This window comes from Pantherophis guttatus, chromosome 1, assembly GCF_059756535.1.
Source record: "Pantherophis guttatus breed Tessera chromosome 1, ASM5975653v1, whole genome shotgun sequence".
Taxonomy (NCBI): domain Eukaryota; kingdom Metazoa; phylum Chordata; class Lepidosauria; order Squamata; family Colubridae; genus Pantherophis; species Pantherophis guttatus.
In genome coordinates, this window is record NC_142063.1 from 292,705,117 (window position 1) to 292,726,299 (window position 21,183).

Here is a 21,183-nt window from a genome sequence, read left to right on the forward strand (position 1 = left end):
AAGTGAAGTAGAAAAAAGGAAGGCATTTTGTCGCCTCTGTGCTCCAGAAGAACCTTGTCAACTTCCTAAGAAAGGGTGTTGGGAGACATATGAACAAATGTCAGAGGCAGAATTCCCTGCCATTTAAAATTTCCTGTTAGAGAAAAAGAGGCTGATCACTAGCCAAAGATAGATAGTATTTAGACTTGCGATTGTAGAAAGCTGCTTTTTGTTAGTTTAGCTGGATTAGTACTGTCCACTCTAAGAACATAAGAAGAGTCACAGTGGCTCAGATTATATAAATCCATCAAGTTAAGCCTGCAATTCCCACACCAACCAACAAGCTTGGATGCATTTTTTAAAATTTTTCTTTATACATTTTTCTTTAACATAAATAAGTATTTAGCAAACAATGTATTGTATGGGTCATTTTACATATGTATAATAATAGTAGTAATACTAATATTCTTTACTTGTATATAATAGTATTCTTCCAACTTCTAATTTCTACCGTTATTATCTAACCATTGATAAAACAAATCCCATGTTAAAAAATATTCTGTGTCAAATACTTATTTTTAACTGTATCTTGCATTGATGACCTTAGAATAATTATTAGAAGTTACTTAAGACTGCCAATACTTAATTGCAGTCTAGAGATTTTTCTAATATTCCTCTCAGATTTCACCAATGAGTTCAAAAAATAAATGGCTCTTGGTTGTCTGAAAAGATCCAATGTGTACTGAATTTAGCAAAACGGTTTCAACAAATTAGAAGCTGTACTAATTATGGCATTGGCAGGTTAACATACATGATTCATAAAACAATACTGAAGTGGAGAACTAAAGCAAAGAGAAGATGTATCTTTGTTCAATTCCTCCATAATAGTAGTTACTAAGCCTGGGTGGATATTTGAGAATACATTGCTTTGTTGAAGATCTGAAGGAAGTGGCTTTATTGAAAAGATGGACATCAGATTTTCTTTGTTGAAGGTGTAACAAAATTGTGAGTCAAGTGAACATCTGGTATCTTTTTGGAATGATATTTTCATGTTTATAAGCAGCTATTTATCTCACTGATCCTATGAGCCCAGCTCTGAGACTTGGCCAACTCATCTATTTCCTTGGTCCATTTAAAAAAAAAATCATCAGACAAGAATGCCAAAAATTAAAATAATAGGAGAAAATATCCAGTGTGATAACCTGGCAAGTTTCTTGATAAGAGAAAGTGTAAGTATGAAGTATTGCATTCCAATTATGCTTGTATACTGTATATCTACACATATCATCTCTAAATGCCATAATTACTCATACCTCATCTCTTTGCTCACATATAGTTGTCTCCTGCTGGAGTGCCATCTGTTCTATAGTGAGGATTTTTAGATAGTAGTATCTCAGCAAATGACTGAAAATTTGCTTCAGTAATTAAGTTATACAAGTTAATCTCTCTCTTTTAATTACCTGGACAAGATTGTTTTGAAGACTCCCACACACCCGCACACATACTTCCATTCTCTGTAGATACTCTTTTTTTTGTATTATATGAACAAAACAAATGAAATGTAAAAGATGCCTTGTTGTAAATGTTCATTTGGAGATTACCAACCACAATACTAGGGAGCAAGTCTGTACAGTTGGGAAGCCCTGTGCAGAATAGTAAATAAATTACAAGCAATATATCTGGAAATTTCAACTGTAGTGGGAAAACTCAAATATAAGATTGGTGCTTGCCAAAAAGAAATAAGACACAACTAAGGGCCAAACATGAAATAAATGCTTTAAATCTAAAGCAACCATTTGAGCTAAATGGGACAAAAGAACCTTTTGGGATATTTGACAGTAGTTGTGAAAATTGTGAATTAAAAAAAAATCTGATAAATAATTTGATAGACATGGATGAATTGAGGGAACAGATGAACTATACACAGTGGTTACATTGTTCAACCAGTTCTGTAGCCATCTAATGAGAATATAGTCCACATTTTTCAATTTTTAATAGGATCTCATTCCACACTACATTCCTCTGATTAACTAAACTGGTTATTCTATTAATAAAGATTTGTTTACTTAAAGGGTGATTGTTTTGGCCACTAAAACTGCATGGAATAGCATGCTATTTGGAGCTTGAGTGGGGTTACTATCTTGAGTACCTTAATCCTAGCAGAGGCTTATTACACTTATTTTTTTCTGATAAAGTGTGCCTGCTTTTGAATCTAAACTTGGGCAGAAAACTGATGCAGCACATAGGTCACTTATTCACAGTCTTCCCCATTGTGCAAGCATGTATTGCGTTTCTATTTACACAGAATTTTTTTTTACATATAAAAACTATATCCATACCCATAAACGAGTATATGTCTATTTCAAGGAATCCTGGTTTCTTTCTCTCTTCTTTGATGATGATACATTTTAATTTCTTTAACGATGCAAAAGATTGCATGCCATATAAGATTTGCCTGCAGCTGGCTATTTATTTTCCAGTACAGAATAAACTAGGATTGTCTATGTGTCATCATGATTTATCCACCGCGGTAGGGGAAATTTAATTAACTTAACCAATCCAGAAACAATTTGTAAAATAAAAAGAGCAAGGAGGAAGAGAAGTTGAATCCTAAGAACATTCAGATTGATCATTGAAGCTCAAGCCACCCCACCAAGGGACCCACATCCACAGACCTGGAATAGTTGTGCAGTTTCCTGGCCAGGTATATAAAAAACACTTGGAAGGACCACCACAATTCTACTTACCATCACAGGTCTAAAAATTTTTTTTATCCAGGGTTCTGATTTGTACCCATTTTAGGAGAATGAGGCATGAAGTCTGGAAATTATTGAGAGATTAAGACAAAAAATAAAATATGATACAGTGGGCCATTCAGCACGAAGCCGTATGGTGTGGAGCTTTGCTTTGTAGCCTCGGCTTCCTCCCTGGGGATGCCACAGACTTCTGCCAATTGTTGAACTGCACCAGGCCTTGATTTCACCTGGATCCTTCTCTGCAGCCACACAAACAGGAGCCATTTCTAATCACTGCATTATGTAACCTATAACAGACTTTCTTGCTGTTAGTTGCGAAGTCATGTCCGACCCATCGTGACTCCATCCAGCGACCTCATTCTCTGTTGTCCCTTTCTTCTTTTGCCCTCAAACTTTCCCAGCATTAGGCTCTTCTCCAGTGAGTCCTTCCTTCTCATTAGGTGGCCAAAATATTTATTTATTTATTTATTTCATGTATTTATATGCCGCCCTTCTCCAGAAGGACCCAGGGCGGCGAACACAAGTTAAAAACATGTACAACAAAATCCCATTTTAATCCAAATTAACTAATAAATAATAAAACCCAGAATCAGAGTCAGCCTATTTGCTTGAACAGCCAAGTCTTCAGGTCCCGACGGAAGGAGCGGAGATCAGGAGCCGTCTGGAGCTCGGTAGGCAGCTCATTCCAGAGTTTGAGTTTCGTCTTCAAGATCTGGCCTTCTAAAGAGCAGTCAGGGCTGATCTCCTCTAGGACTGACCAGTTTGATTGCCTTGCAGTCCAAGGGACTCACAGGAATCTTCTCCAGCACCATAGTTCAAAGGTTTCAATTCTTTGGCGCTCAGCCTTTCTTATGGTCCAACTTTCACAGCCATACATTGCAACTGGGAAAATCATAGCCTTGACTATACGCACTTTTACTGGCAGGGTGATGTCTCTGCTTTTTAGTATGCTGTCTAGATTTGCCATAGCTTTCCTCCCCAGGATCAAGAGTCTTTTAATTTCTTGGCTGCAGTCCCCATCTGCGGTGATCTTAGAGGCCAGGAAAATAAAATCTGTCACTACCTCAATTTCTTGCCCATCTATTTGCCAGGAATTGAGAGGGCTGGATGCCATGATCTTAGTTTTCTTAATGTTAAGTTTCAATATAACAGACACTACAGCTATAAAAGACTCAAATCCCATCCTCTTGGCTCAGAGGTTTTCTTTTGTATTATAATAGAAAACAAATTGCTTTCTTTGATCATTCTTTTTATTAAAAGAAAAAAAAGGCTTGCACAGTTTCAGTCTGAATTTATTCAATTGCTATCCTGAGAATAGGTATTACTGTTTCTGCTGCTTCTATAATGAATATGTAGCTAAACCACAAACACCTCCTTTTTCTTTTAAGCTGCCATTGTTATTGTTATCATCATCATTTTCATTTTGAAAGTATTTGCTGCTACAGTTTTTGCTACTAAGAATACTTTACCTATGTTACTATGCTTTGTTTAGATACTATACATGGGATTATATACACGGGGTTGTGAAAAGAAAGGCAGTCATGAAACAGGATTGATCTTTACTTAAAACAGGACTTTCTGATTTTTCTTTGAAGACGTTTCACTTCACATACAAGAAGCTTCTTCACTTTGAGCCGAAGAAACTTCTTGGATGTGAAGAGAAAAACCAGAAAGTCCAATTGCCTCTTGAAAAAGCACCTTTGGGAAAACTATGACCTGGATGAGTGAGAATCTCCATAGATACTTACTTAAAACACGTATCAAATGTTCTTTCCCTAACTCTGTGGGATTTTCCACAAAATTCCCTATGCAAAGTTTCCTAGTGCAGATAGATTAATTTATTTACTGGAAAAATAGTGTGAACATTACAGGGATTGCTGTTTGCTTTCTCTTACCTAGATTCAACCTTGGCTTGAAAAACCCCCATGATGGAACATGGCTATTCCACTGTTTAATAATTCTTACTATCAGAATTATTATTTTTTTGTTTGAGTTTGTCTCTCTCTGTAAAAATTTCCACCCAGGGGTTCTTGTTGTTCCCTCAGGGAATAAACCCACATCCTTTTCCCTGTGTCAGCCCTTCAAGAATGCTGTAAAATCTCCCTTAGCCTTTTCTACTTTATGTTAAATGTGCCCAATTCCTTTAATATTCTTCATTGGATTTAGCCTGCAAGCCCCTCACCATTTTTGTTACTCTTCTCTGCCCTCTTTCAATTCCTCAGCATCCTTCTTGAACTGTGGTAAGCGAAAATGGATACAGAGTAGTCTGCCCAGTGTGCGGCAGAATGGAATTATCACTTCCTGTGAGCCTGACATTATTTCTCTGGCGATGCAGCTCAGGCACCACTTACCTTATCCCCATGCATCTGGCTTTTCCTAGCTACCTGAGTGCAGAACTCTATATTTTTCACCACTGATTGCATTTGATTAGGGAGGGCCTTATGTTCAAGTCTAGCAAGATCCTTTTGATCTACATTTCTTTTTTACCCACATCAGTGTGGCTTCTGACAATTTGGACCAATTTTTCCTTTTGTGACAAGATAAATGATAAATGATAATTAAAAAGCTCAGTCTTCACCCTACTGACTGTCATTATTTTCTTCAACTAATGAACCAACCACTTCCTTGGCTTTCTTCTTGTTCCATGAATACGAAAAAAAAAAAAAACATGTTTTGCTATTTTTGATTTTGATTACAAGCTGAACTTCAGTTTTCCTAACCCCATTGTTATAATTTCAAGATTCTCTTTGATATTCTGTTTTTTATATGTGCTTCTCTTTCCTTTTTTAATTTTATTCATATTGTTTTTCAGTTTATCAAAGAGCTATTTATGCAACCTTAATTATTTTATTAGGTGTTTCCTTTTGTTTTCTCCTTGCTATTGCATTTGGACCTTAATTAATTCACTTTTTTCAGAATTTTACAACCCTTCTGAAGATTGTTTCCTTTCACAGTTTTTATTAATATCATTCCTAGTTTTCTCCTTAGCCTATTCAAGTAAATTTTCTTGAAATCTAGAACAGCAATCTTTCTGTTTATTCTTCCTGTAGTATTCTAGAATCACATAGTCACTCTCACAATGTTTCTACAATTTCTACTTTCTCAATGCTTTGTTTCTTATTAATAAATACTAACTCCAGTATAGCTGATCTCCTAGGTCCCTCTTACATTTTTTGGACCTTGACATTTTCTGCAAGGCATATCAAGAGCCTGTTGGCTTTCCACCTGCTGCAGATTTTGATTTCCAGCTGATGTGGGAGTAGTTGAAATTCTCCATTACCAAATTAATGTGTTTCCTGCATAGTTCAGTCATCTGATTTGTGAATATATGATTTCTTCTGTATCTTTAGCACAGTTGGGTGCTTTTGGCATAAACGCATAGACCAAACCTGCAAGATTCTCGTTTTTCTTTTCTTTTCTTTAAATTTTTGCCCTGACACTTTCAGCAAGGTTTTTACCATAGCTGTCATAAATTATATAAGTTTAGTCATTCTTTACATACAATGCAATACTCTCTCTCTCTCTTTTTGTACTGCTAATTTGTTCTTTGGAACAAATTATATTCTACCACCATATTTCAGTCATGAGTTCCATCAGGTTTCAGGAATACTAACAATGTGATATCTGCCCCCTTCCCTTTACCAAAATTTCGAGTTTTCCCTATTTATTTCCATACACCTCCCTTTGTACACTTCCTTGGCTAGACTTCACTCTTCTTTGAGTCCAATGTCTCTGCGGCTCATGGCATTTAGCTTTGATTCTCTTAACTTTCTGATTCTAGATAAAGTTCCTTCTATTTAACCAGCTATGATGATGTTGACAAAAATTAGATGACTAGTAAGGCCTTTGAACAGTTTACATTCCAAGTTACAAACCGAGTTATAATGAAGAATATTTTTTTTTAACTAATGTCTTCAACAATCAAAAGCTTATTCAAAGAGCTATGTTTTATAATATAATGCCGTGTATATATATTTAGAAAGACATTTCACTGAATCTTACTGTCAGTCTCTCTGGCTCTAACTTGACAGAAGATAACTTGACTAAATGAGAATTTTCACTGCAATCTAAAATAAAGCCATGTTCAATTGCTAATGGTCCAACATCAATTTGAGAAGGCAGTCACCTCTTATATTCACTGCTATTTAAATCTGGCCATTTCATTTTTTCCCACCTTTCTGCTAGCTCGACAGACATCTTGCTTTGTCGTGCTAAGCAGATAACATAATTGCCATTCCTGTCCTGGGAAGTTCTGTCAACATAACTCCCACACTTCCTCCAAGAAAAGTCTGTACAAAATGATGGCTTTACTTTGATTTTGATTGTATCTGACACTTCTATTTCAGTGAAAATCAGTGATGTATACTTAGTTTTTCAGCATTCAAATGCCCATCAACATAGTAGATTGCATTGGACTGAGCATCCAAAAATCAGATTTTAAAAACTGTCCATCAAGAAATCAGTAAATGATTGGTTTACTTTCCCTCGACTGGGTTTTGTAGACTTAACAGAAATTACTCTTCCTTTTTTACATTATAAAGGTATGTTACATTATTAGGTAGGGCCTTATGTTCAAGTCTATCAAGATCCTTTCGATCTACATTTCTTTTTTACCCACATCAGTGTGGCTTCTGATAAGTTGGACCACTTTTTCCTTTTGTGACAAGATAGATGATAAATGATAATTAAAGAGCCCAGCCTTCACCCTATTGACTGTCGTTATTTTCCTCCAATTAATGAACCAACCACTCCCTTGGCTTTGATTAGTTTTGTAGACTTAACAGAAATTACTCTTCCTTTTTACATTATAAAGGTAGGTATAGCACCATTCTTCTATACATTAAAGCAATTCAACTTTTTTCAACTTTCTACACAGGCCTAAAAAAGCTGCAGCAGCTGCTGCTTTAAGAGGTTCATTCATTATAGATGATGCAGTTCTTTATTCATAAAGCAGAAGCAGCAGAAGCTTTTTTTCAGGTTTGCTTTCACAAAGTCTAAACCACTTTTTCTGAATCATTTTTGAAGTATGCATAGCCTATTTATGCACACACACTCGTTTTATGCATGCATTACTGTCCTTTCAACAATTTTACAATGGTTTCTTTTGATCAGCCTTCAGCTGACTTTTTTGCTTTATTGTTCCTTTATTCTAAGTTGGAATCTGATAAAGAAGGATGTCATTTAATAATTTCTAAGTAGTATGTCTCAAGGTGCCATCAAGCATATTTCCCAAGCTTTTTCAAGTGTTTTGCTGTCTTCTTGCTGTCTTCCTCTGATTTATTGCATTATTTTTATTGAAGTTTCATCAGTTTAATATTTCTCTAAACTGCTTTAAGCTGTTAAGTATCTGAAAAGCATCATAAATATTTAAAATAAAATAAATTCTGTTTTTGTTTTTTTTTTGTTTTGTTTTGTTTTACTGTCACGAAGCATTAGCTGAAGACAGGGACAAGATCAGCCATCGCATTTTCAGCAAGCACTTTGAATGGTTTAGATGCTAGGGAGCAAAGATATTTATATTTTCTTTACAACAGAAGCAGCTTCTGGGGGGAAATGATAACAATCACTGTCCTCTGTTGTGCAAAGAAGGGATAATCTGGAGAAGCTAAAAGAAGAATGGTATGAGAACTGACTTGGTTTTAGCTGAAATTATGTAATGACATAATTTCAGCCAGATAAACATGACCAAAGAAGAATGTAGTATACGTATGGAAGTTTTCAAGGTTCTTAGGTGATATAATTTATTCTGGGGATTGATTGGGTGAAACTATTATTTGGAGTTATAGATGACTACTTCTAATGGGAAAAGATATCACCAAGACACAGAGTTCATGTTTTAACTGTAAAATGTCCCAGGTTCTGGCCTCAGCATCCATTGCCAGGCACAAAGAAGTTTATTGGATTAGTTCAACCTTCTAATGCGGTGCCACCCAGAGGTGTTCACTCAACTTGCAGCATTTCTACCCAATTTTTTAATTTATTTATTAATTCAATTTATATGCCGCCTTTCTCCGAAGACTCAAATGGCCATTTGGATTAGAAATGCAAGGAGGCTGAAACCAAGCAACTGCAGGACACCAGGCTAGGCAAACTGAGTGCTTTCCCATTCCCTTCTGTACATGTGCCTCTAACTGGAGGATCTCATGCAGCTATACACCATTCAGTTTGAGTAGCCTGAATCCCCACATCAGCAAAGATCTACCCATACAGACTCTGTAAAGATCATCAGGAGACTGGTGGATGATCAGACTAGGCCTGTTAACATAAGACACTTTGTAGAAACTCAGTGTATTTTTACATCTCTGGAAAAAGGAAGAATTAATACAGATGTTCTTAACCTTTTTATACCATAGACCCCTTTGAGAGTCTAGTGGAAACTTTAGACTCTTATTGATGAATATGCATTGAAATACATAAAATAAAATATATGGATATGGGTTGTATTAATAGAATATCTGTAACTCAGACTTGAACTTTGGAGTTCTTGGTGCCCTCTAAACTTGGTTGAATATTGATTGCGGGACACTGCTATATGAACCATCACTGGACCCACTGAGATAAACCACATTTACACACATTCAAAAGAGACAATAAAAAAGACAAAAGAGAAAATAAAAAAAACCTAGGAAAGAAACAAAACGACTAGAACGTATCCCTTCCATCAACCAATATTTAAATAAACAGGGATCAATACCAGACAAACAATCAGGCAGAAAGCAATATTCTAATCAAAGAATCACCAAGGAGGAATCCCCTTCCTCCAAAAAAAATCTAAGAGGGCAAGCTGCTCTTACATAAATAGGGAGGAAACTGCATGCTCACTTGAACTGATGCTATTACCTAGTTGGGTAATGAAACATCTGCAAGCAAGCAGCCAAGCTCAGGGAGCATATAGATTGCATTATGAAGGAAAATAATTATTGTTAAATAAAGTTATCAAAATATCTTGAATAAATAGGGAGAAAAAAAATCAGATTTTAAATAAAGAGCTTGACATCTCTTGGACTAATCTCTATTAACCATAGTTATAGCTAGACTAGTCACGTTGTATAAATTAATTGTCTAATCAAAATTATTCTGGATAGGCTCGTTAAACCTGGGCAAAAAAAATCTACACATTTGGTTTGTGGCATAATTTGTGTTCACCACAATTTTATTTCTAATTTGCAATTTAGCCTCTATTTGTTAAAGTGCTGCTGTTTTCTGTAATTATCTATTACTTAGAAAAAGCTGTAAATAAGCCACTCCTGCTACAATTACTGCTCGTTAATGCCTTGGGAGATCAACATTAAGCTAAAGATATTGTATGCAAATCCCAGTCATACATACTATTTTGGCACTTCATGGTCTTTAATCCTATTAAAGGGGATTTTCTTATTTGTATTCATTAGAAGATGACTATTACACTTTGTATATAAAATAGGCTCTACTCAAAAACTTTGCCATGTAATTTAACTGAAAAATGTACAATCACTGCCACATAGTTTTCCTTCACTTGAAGTTTTGTGACAGGTTGTTGTTTTTTAAAACATGCTCAATTGGATTGATCCAGACTCAGGAAAGTCACAAATCCACCGGACCCTGGATAGGTAGGTTCTTTATAACTCCTTATAAGGATTGGGTAGAGGTTTTAATTTGTGAAAACAAACAGAAAAGGGATATGAAAATGCTTTCTATATTCTATTCTATTGCTATCCCTATACTGTTACCATGATCTTTACTACCATCTTCAATTATTATTATGACAATGATTATACTCTAAATCATTACCAATCGATATACTATACTCTCTACTATTACTATTCAATTACTTGTATACTAGCAATGCATCAACATTTCAAATGTTGATGCATTGATAGTATGTAAAGGTGTTTGGAAAGAACATTTCTGTCTTAAGTCTGTTCTGTCTATCCCCTGTATTTTATCCTCTTTTTCTGTTAATAGCTAACATGTCCAGCTCTTCCACCTTTTTTACATTGTGCTTTGTCTTCCTGTGCTGCTATACTTCTTTTACCTCAAATAGAAAGGGAAAGAAGGCAGCACAGATGCCACAATTTTGCTAAGCTTCCTGCTCTTCCACAAGCTTCCTCTCTAATTCATTTTATTTAAAAACTTCAAAGAGTGTATTTCTGATTGATCTATCAGCCTAAGCTATGGTTTCCTTTAAATATATTTTAGAGAACAGTAGTTTAGTTTGTACATAACACTAATCCATAAAGCAAGGCTTATAAACCCTAACAGTTGGGTTTATAGACATCTCATGAGGCAAATCTGACAATTTTGGTTTTGCATTTCAGCACCTGGGGGTCCATTCTTACATAAATTCAAGATTTTATTCAAAAAGGCATAATTTACATAATAATTATGCTTGTTTTCATTTCTATATCTAATTTTTAAGTAGGATTATGAGCACAAACTAACTTGGGAAGGGGGCATGGATTAATGTTTAGCCTGAAAAATATAGTCTAATAGCACAGTGGAGAATTTCAGCTGTTTTTCCCACCAGTAACCTTGATCAGATGGTACTAGGAACAGAGGGCTGGTTTTCTGTATCTAATGGTGAGCGCAATCCAGAGTTGGTATTCAGCCGGTTTGGACCAGTTCGGGCGAACCAATAGTGGAAATTTTGAGTAGTTCAGAGAACCGGCAAATCACATCGCTGGCTGGCCCCACCCACCCCATCCCGCCCTATATATCTTGCCTTCGCTACACAGCCCAGCTAATCTCTGCGCCTCACCTGCTCTGCTCATTAAAGGTAACATGCCACCCGCTTGCCCTTCGCCCAGGGACACACCATTCCCCAGCTCCAGCCTTGCCCCGGAGCCTCCACCCACTCAACATTCGCCTCGGGCAGGTCGGGGAACATGCCAGTCTCCCGCTCCAGCCTTGCCCCAGGCCTCTACCTGCATGCCGCCGCCCCACTCTAGCCATTTCCCACCTTAGGCCCAAAGTCAGTTGAGTACCTTGGGCCAGTCATTTTCTCTCAGCACTAAGGAGGAGGAAATTGCAAACCACTTCTGAAAAACCTTGCCAAAAAAACTTCACAGACGTGTCCATCAGTCTTCAGAAGTCAAGGGGAAAAAAACCATCTTCTGACTCAATCCAAACTTGTTTCTGGAAAGGCAAAAAATCAGGAGGGTTCTGGTAGCACCTTTTGCAACTAACAAATTGTTATTAGAAGACATAACCTTTTGTGAGCTGCAGCTCACTTCATCAGATGCTAATAAAAATGTGTTAGTTGAAAAAAGGATTATCAGCACCTCCTGATTTTTTGCCCCCATTGCCTAACACAGATCTCTTTTTATCATACCTGGGAAGGGTAACATTTAGCAAGTTTTTATCTTGCCTTTAGGCAGAACAAATCCTTTTGCCTTTAGAATAAAAAGGTTAGCCTCAATAGCCAATACTCTACTCATAGGAAAATATTATCCTCAAACTCTAGATCCTATGAAAGATACAGAAGAAGAAGCCTTAAAAAATATTCTCTTCTGTTTGACTAAAACAGCAAATTTATTTGCTAGCTCAGATAATCACTAGAAGAAAGTTTTACCAGAACAACATTCATTCTTTTTATTTTGTGATTCCCCCCACCACCATTCCAGAGTTTCTAATTTCCTCAATGAACTTGCTCTATACATTCAACAGTATAGCCAGCCCACATCTGCAATTTATTTTTCTGATATCCTATCAAGGTGGCACAAGTAGCCACAGATTTGAAAAAGATGTCGTTTCCACCTCCCGCGATAATTGGCAGACAGATTCACAATGTTACCAAAGTCCTTTTTTGAGATGTTTGCACATGGCAGATTCTTTTTTTTTTAAGGCATTATTTTTTTCTACCTGCTAAAACACCGTCTATAAAGCCTGTGAATTCTGCAGCTATGCAAGTAATGAGCAGAAGGATCACGAAAGCTGGCCGTAACTCATGAAAAGACTGATAAAATTAGTGCCATGCCTAAATGTGCATCTGTAACTTTTCTAGAAGTTACTTCTAATTAAAGAGAAAGCTGAGATGGTGCATATTAGGTCGAAATCTTAGCAATTCCTCTGTCCCTCACACATGCATACCAAGATTATTCCCTTTGGGCATTTTCCAGAAAAAATTTGAATGAGATATTTTTGAGAACATACCATTTTAGTCTGAGCTTCTGTACAAGAGAATGATCCTTCTTGCTCCTCAGATGCACACTGTCTCCAAGGAATATCAATCGCAAGAGTGTGCCTCAGTAGATGATACTATCTTTTGATTCTTCCAATGTTTGTGCAAAAGGCACTTTTTCAGTGTCAGAGTTTTCTGTTTCTTTTTTCTTTCTTGAGAAGCAGGAAAATAAAGTTATGTTTTACCTATAAAAAAAATTATAGTTACTAACTCTAGCAACGTAATACTGTAAATAAACAGAGTTCAACTTTGCAAAATGTGTTAATCACCACCTTGAGTAAATACTGCTGGGGTGAATATGAGCTCTGGATTAAAGGTCAAGGAAAATAAAAAGCCCAAGTACAATATAGTACTGTTCAATTGTCAACCTCTTTTTTCAGGTGTTGTTCAATTCATGTCCTGGATTTTCTTCCACCAAGTTTAATTTGGTTGGTTTTTTTTCTCTAAACTCTTGCAGGAAATGAAGAGAAATGCATGAAGGAAATGAAAAGTCAATCCAAAAATGGTACATGAATTGGCACAACTCCACTGATGAATATAGGCTATGATTTATTTAGGGCTAGGCAAGAAATAAAGAAATCATTTACTTTGAAATTGCACTTTAATCAATGTATGATTGGGGTTCTCAGACTTTCTAGTACCTTAGCTGTCAATTGCGTTTTGAAGAAGAAAAGCTGGAACATGATAACATCCTACTCTGTCTATGTAAGGCTGATCGGGTGCTATGAGGAACCCCCTCAAGGTGCTAGTGAACTTCAACAGGGCCCTGATTCACTGTTTGATAATTTCCATATTATACCATTCAACAAAAGAGTTCCTGTCTTTTTGCTTTGCATTTCTTTACTTTTCATTTAGCACATTAGTTGTAATAATTCTGTTGGCTCCTTTCACTGACAAAAACATAATGAAGAAGTGTTATGGGATCACTTTCTGGTTTTATTTTATTTTTTTAATGTAAGGGTGGTCAGTGACTTCCTCCCAACTTTTTTAAGCATTAACGATCCTGCCCTGTTTACAACTGTTTGCAAAGTTTGCCTCATTTTCTCATAGCTTGCTGAACTGACCGAGCATGTCAGACTTTGAAAAGCTTAAACAAAACTGAAAGAGTTTCCTATCTCCATTTGGTCAAAAAATATTATTTTTTAAAAAAATCCATTCAAAATGGTTTGGGATCTGAAAACACTCTACCAAAGCAGCACAGCTCAACTAGATGTCTATATGATGGGAACTGCTTTGGAAAAGCTTGAGAGATTACCTTTAAGGTTCTTCTCAAAATGTAGTAGCCAGGTAAAATTAGTGTTCACAGAACTGCTAAGGTTTAATAGTGAAGCAAAGGAAAGGATGCTGATACAGTCCTTGTTTGGCTTGCTATAAACTAGTCAATCTTCCCTTAGGCTCCAATCATTACATAGACAACTACCTAGACTCTAGAATCTAGAGATCTAGATTCACTCTCAAGATAATATGGATAATGGATAGTGTTCTGCTTGTTTCTAGTGGAACCTCTACCTAGAAGCAAGTTAAATTAAACTAGATGAATTTCTTCCCACTGCTTTGATGCAACATAAATAAAAAGGCGATTATGGTACCTTAGGAATATATAGAAGTCCTCCTGTTTTTTTTTTTCTTAGCAAGAAGCTCAGAGGTAATAAATATACCTTATTTTGGCTTATCTTGATAACAGGTACGCTCCATTAATCACTGGTTATCTTGGGAAATAGCAGGTAAACTCCCCTCCAGGTGCTATAATTGATTGTCTGCAACTTGGTTTAATGTGATTTAAGAAAATATTCATTGCTAACTTGATTAGAAAGTCTTATCAGCAGCTTGACGGGGGGGGCACTCAGGGTGAGGTGGCACCATTTTGTGATTGTCAGCTTTTGTCTTTAGGAAGTGCAAATACAGATGTGTCAGTTATATATTGGATTCAGAAACACTGCTATATTTCACTAGTCTCCTTCCATGAATAAAAAGTTGGGAAACTATAGCCCCAAGATTGCATGTATCCTTGTATTGAAAAGTGGGCCATGCAAGCTTTTTTATCATCTCTGGAAACTCCTCTGACCATAGATGATTTTTCTCCCTCCCATTCTGAGGCAGGAAATTTATGAAAATTCTAGAGTATTTCCAAACGCTTTTCCATACGGTCTCTAGCAAGATATTGGGTAGGGAAACTGGCAGTCAGAGGTTTGCTTTGAGTAATTAACCTCAGTTTATATATAAAAAAATAGTGATCAGATTTATTTTGTTTTAGGCTGGTAACATTTTCAATTCCTTGCCTTAGTCATATTGATTCTTTCCAGCTAATAGGTTTTGAAGGCATGGATAAGACATGTTTATTCAAGCTAGGACAGGAGACTTCCCATGGCTAAGGAAGAAGATTTGGAGGGTACATTCTGTTCTTACTGGTAATTATAAAATTACCTCCTTTGAACCAAAAGATCTCTGTAAATCTAGGTCAGCCTCAGACATTCTATTGCTGATAAAGATGCTAAGAAGATGGTAACATTTCTTAGAAGGTGCTAATATCACAGCTCAAAACCCAGAACTTTGTTTGAGATATGATTACCTCAATAGATGATTGAAAACTAGATGGGAGGAAATGTGATTCTGGTTAGTACCATAGTTTGATATTTTTTAAGGCCATCTGTTCACTGTTTTTCAGTGAGGCTGAATCACTGATTTCATGGTACATTTGGGGATATGCCCAAGAGGTGATATTGGGAGATTATTGTATCATTCCTAGTCATAAAACTATAGTGTCCCACAGGTTCAATCTTTCCTCTATTGTTTAACATCTACAAAAAAGGTCTGGAAGAGATCACTCAAAGCTTTAGAATAGGATGTCATTGAATGCTGATGACATCCAGATCTACTGCTCCCTACCATCTAGCTTCTAGATTGACTAATTGATTGATTAATTGATCTAGATTGATTAATCTCAATAATGATCCAGGCAAGGGTGAACAAACAAATTAAATCCAGATGAGATAGCAGTATTATTGGTAGGGAGGAAACTCAGACTGAAAGATGTAGGTAAAACCTGTTTTGATTTGGAGTACATTACCCCAGAAAGAACAGATTTGCTATTTTGGAGGCTCCTTGTCTCAGTTCTTATTGGATGTCATATGATGTTGCATCATAGAGTCATGTGTGTTTGCACAGCTGCAAACATTCCTCAGCCAGTTGCATCTGGTAAAATTAGTGACCTTCAATAGATGATACACATTTTGTCATTTTGATAACATCTCAGTTTCCTAAATTGCTGAATCTGCTTCCCTACCCATGTTGTAAAATTCTGCCTTTGCTCACCCACAGTCTTTACCATCCTACTTGTTGTTGCTTCAGTGTTATTTTGTTTAAATTATTTTTTCTCGATATGAATACTGAATATCTGAATTTGAATCCTGATGACATGTTGCCATCATGATAATAGTCTGAAGATGGCAAGATAATCAATGTTCAGCATATGTTGACCGACTAAAGGACAGGCAAAGCCTTCACCTTTGATGGGAAGATAATTTAGCTTCTTTCAGGTAAACCTGATTCAGTTCAGAAGGACCTGCTCTAAAAAAAACATGAATTGGAATACCAATAAATAAAATGCTTTTCAGAGCCAAATTGATGATCTCCAGAATTCCTTGTGCCCTAACTTCCATAATCTTCCAGTCCCCGGTTCATTTTTCTTCCCATGTCTTCCCATCATCTGACATAGCTATATAGTTTGTGTTTAGAAGATTTTATTTCCATTTGTAATCAGCAATAGCACTTAGACCTACACACCACTTCACAGTGCTTTTACAGCCCTCTCTTAGTGGTTTACAAAGTCAGCATATTGCCCCCAACAATCTGGGTCCTCATTTTACCCACCTTGGAAGGATAGAAGGCTGAGTCAACCTTGAGCCTAGTGAGATTCAAACTGTCAAATTGCAGGCAGCCTGCAGGCAGCAGAAGTAGCCTGCAGTACTGCATTCTAACCACTGTGCCATCGCGGCTCATAATTAGCTTGTTTTATTATTAGAGCTAGGCAAGACATTTAAAAAGACACTGAGGAAGCTCTGGCCTCCAAAACCTTCAGTACAGCTGCTTCAATCACCTTCCCAGGTTGACTTCACTGGCATTTGCATCAGTGGTAGGATTCAAAAATTTTTACTACCGGTTCTGTGGACGTAATTTGGTGGGTGTGGCATGGCTTGGTGGGCGTGGCTTGGTGGGCAGTGGGCGTGGCGTGGCTTGGTGGGTGGTGAAGGATACTGTAGGTGAAGGATACTGTAAAATCTCCAGTCCCTCCCCACTCCAGGGGAAGGTTACTGCATAATTCCCATTTCCTCCCAATCAGCTGGAATTTGGGAGCCAGAGAATAGATGGTGGCAGGACCTGTCAGAGGTGGTATTTACTGGATCTCCGAACCACTCAAAATTTCTGCTACCGGTTCACCAGAACTGGTCAGAACCTGCTGAATATTACCTCTGATTTGCATTGGACAGTTGCTTGGGCAGTCATCCTGGGAAAACTCTTGAGGAATATGTCTGCCTCAAGGCTTCACAGAGAGAAGCTTCATAATTCCCCTTGAATATTTGCAAGGATTATTGGTTATGTTGCTCAAAGCTAACAAAGTGATAACTTTGAGATTACTATGTGTGGAAGAAGTCGACTTCATTCAGAGCTTTATCGAGTTGGTTTCTTTCCATTGAATATTGTCTAGTTTTTTGACAGCATGCTCATTTGTGATTATTCTAAAGCATTTCATGGCTGCAGAAAGGAGCAGGAGATGAACAATATGGGAACCCCCAAATCTGAGATTTCCTGGAGCTTGATCTCATAAGGCTAAGTCTACTGGGATGGACTAATGTTTGTTAGTCAAGAGTTCACTTAATATTTTTGCTAGTAAGACGACCACAGTACTGTAAGTGAGATGGTGAAATTAGAAGGTCAAGTCTATATAAAGCAGGTTTGAGATTTTCAAGATTTGGAGTTGTAGTTTCAGAGTCTTTCTTGGTGAGTTTTCTGTCTCGATGTGGCAAGAAAAAGAACTCTTGATTTTTGGAAACTGTGCAAAAGAGTGCAAAAAAGAGATTTTTTGTGATAGAGAATTGGAGCTTCCGTTCTTCTCTCTTCTGAATCATAAATCACCTTTGTGCATTTTGGGTACACATTTCCCCTGTAAACACACGCACACAAATGGGAAGACTGTGTTGCATATCATGAATAGCTGCCATGTTGAAGAACAACAGAATTTCAGTTTGTATATTGACACATTATATGAGTTTGTGTTAAAAGATGAAATGCATACACTTCTTCCCATTGGGATGTAGGATGTACAGTTCTTCAGTCTCCAACTTTTTTCAATGCTTGGAGATTCAGTTATTTTCTGTAAACATTTTCTCTGCTTTTACTCCAAGCTTCTGTTCTTCTTTTGAGGATCTGTTTTAGGTCTGAGGTTAGCAAGCTGAGGTTCTTGGTTATGGCATGCCCTTCCCAGAGGAATTAACCTGATTATTTTCCCCCCCCTTCTTTCTCTCTCCTCCCCAACACCCCACCTCTATAATGTCATTTGATAACTTCTGTTGTTATTATGAACTCAAGTAATTTATAACTCCACTTAGCATTTTTTTAAAATTTCATGTGACTTTCTGGTGCTCTTCCTGTGTACTTAATGTCTCATGAAAGCTTGATTGCATAAGATAAGGTTACTACTAATGCTATTGAAAGTAAATTTGTATTGAAGGATTGCATAGTAAAAGACTAAATAAATAATAAGCGAGCTACAGCATAGACACTGGCTCCCTAAAGAGGTCAGAATATTTATTATAACTTGTTTTACACCCGTTTGAATAGCTTGGACAGGGAAGTCCATGCTGCAATTATCTATTTTTGGCTGCAACATTAGGCACAGTAGATATCATGAGCCACTTTGTTTCCTTCTCTGTTTTTTCTTGTATCCTCCAGGGGTCTCTTCAGGAGATGAATGTCAAAAAAGTCAAGATGGCAGCTGCAGTTGCAATCAAAGCTCCATTTCTTTTTATGTGTGTAGATTCTACCGCTTTTCACATGGTATCCATATCTTCCTACACTGCAGGTTTCCACTGTGCAGTGCAGAAGCTAGCTTGACTTCTTTGACATACAAAGAAGCCACTGCTCCTTACCTTAAAAAACAGGTCTCAATGAATTGGGAGGAACTGGCATGGTGATAGAAGGTTCAACGTATACTGGGAGAAAAAAGAAACAAGCTAGAGTAGTTACTTGCTGCAGGTACCTGATCTGCACCGTGCATGATTTACACACACAATTAACTTTAGCAAGCTCTGGGTTAGAGTGTGACAGCTGTTTAATAGTGTCTCAGAAAGCCACACATCACATTTGAGCAGCCAGTAATGGATGTCTTTGAATCTATGCAAGCAATCTGGTGTGTGAAATGGAGTCCTGTCATATCATCTGCTTTCAGACCTTCATTGAGTCTCAACCTCATCAAACTATTCTTAGCAACTGAATGGTGTATGCATATATGGGACCACACATGTGTCTTTCAGAGCTACAAATACATTTTGCTACATATTAAAAATGTGTGAATGTATGTAGGGGGACATGTGAAAAAATAAGGGGGTTACTTTTGAAAATCCATTAAATGTTACTGTTTATCTTTCAGTAACAATTCACATTGACACAAAGACCTACACCTTAAGTCAGAGAGGCCAATATGAAACAGATGGTATTGATGCTAATATTGCTGATTTAACTGGTGAAAGATAATTTATGGTGTACACAGTTCTGCTTTGGGAGGTTATTTTAAATACAAATTCCAACCTTATCCCCCTTTTTTTTTTTTGCAAACACATTAGACATTTGATTATGAATATTGAAATATGCATATCTGAATGTGTGCTCACTTTTGGTCAAACAGTTTATAACAGAATATTTGTTCTTTTTCAATTTATAAATAGATGACATTTCAAACTTCATTATTCAAATGGTCCACTGTGTGGGTAGACTCTACCGATGAACAAATATTAAAATAACTCAATGCATAGTTTCAACAGTCTCAAAAGTGACATACAGAATTATGCAGAAAATATGCCATAAATTAAAAGATAGCACTGGGACAGTAACTTTCTATGCCCTGTAATAGTATAAGGACAACATCTGCTTTAATCTATTGATTGCTTGCCTTTCTATAAAAATCCAGCATTTCTCAAACAGGATGCAACAGAATGCTCTAACAACTGCTAGGATGTTGTGAGAAAATAATGAAGGTTCTTAAAATGCCTTTAATATTTGCCAGCTGAGACCCATAGGTTTCAACAGTATCCACCAGCACTGATGGCAATAAGCTGTGATCTACCCACCATATCTACGAGGAGCCGAAATATCATCACTCTATGGTCATAATGGGAAATTTAAAGGAGGGACACCTAGTGCTAGACAGCAACGTGTCATTATTGTAACATGAAGCCCTTATGCAGAGAACGGGGTTCACAACAAGCTTTATATGAAAACATCTCATAAACTTCAGAGAATGCTGCCCACTGCATCTTGGTTTGATCTAATATTCTGTCCTTTCCCCATCCTATAAGAAATGGATAGTTCTCTTGCAATTCTGTAGTGGGATTTAAATCTGCACTGACTTTGACAGGCAATTTGTTTTTTAAAAAATGAAGCAGAAGAAAACAACTATGAAGAGGGTGTATTCAGAGGAAAATGAGAGCCATTTTGAGAAGAAATAGTTGTCACTTCTACACGGAAAAAAAGATGATCTTAGGAAGATCACATATTTCACTGCCACAATTTAGGAAAATGAACGTATGTTTCTGAAGTCATTTTCTTTTACTTATTTTTTATTTCTCATATTTGTCTCACAAATATGACTCTGGGGGACTTTTAGCAATAGCAATAGTACTTAGACCTATCTAGTGCTTCATAGTGCTTTACAGCACACTCTGAGCAGTTTACAAATTCAATATATTGCCCTTAACAATCTAGCTCCTCATTTTACCAACCTCGGAAGGATGGAAGGCTGCATTAACCTCGAGCCCTGTCAGGATCAAACTCTAGACTGTGAGCAGAGTTAGCCTGCAATACAACATTCTAAGCACTGCGCCACTCAGGATTTTTTTGCCTTTTGATAAAAATTAGGGTTTTGTTTCATTCCTCCTTTGTTTTCTTTCTTTTTTCAGTATGCACTGATACACTGTAGCCTTACATTGCAGTCGCACTATTGATAAATTTTTACTTTTTAATGCAGTTTTATTTTGTGTTTGTTATTATAGCAAAACTCCTTTCTGTAAAATGGCA

General features: G+C 36.8%; 1 protein-coding gene across 1 annotated transcript in view; it reads right to left on the minus strand.

Annotated features, from left to right (window-relative positions):
* Nucleotides 1-12,962, minus strand: part of LOC117671786 (calpain-13-like) — a 107,162-nt gene extending 94,200 nt beyond the window's left edge. The window contains exon 1 of the mRNA XM_034427964.2: nucleotides 12,867-12,962. Coding sequence (XP_034283855.2) covers nucleotides 12,867-12,869 — 3 coding nt within the window. The 5' untranslated portion in view covers nucleotides 12,870-12,962. The remainder of the gene's footprint in view (nucleotides 1-12,866) is intronic.
* Nucleotides 12,963-21,183: the final 8,221 nt, after the last annotated feature.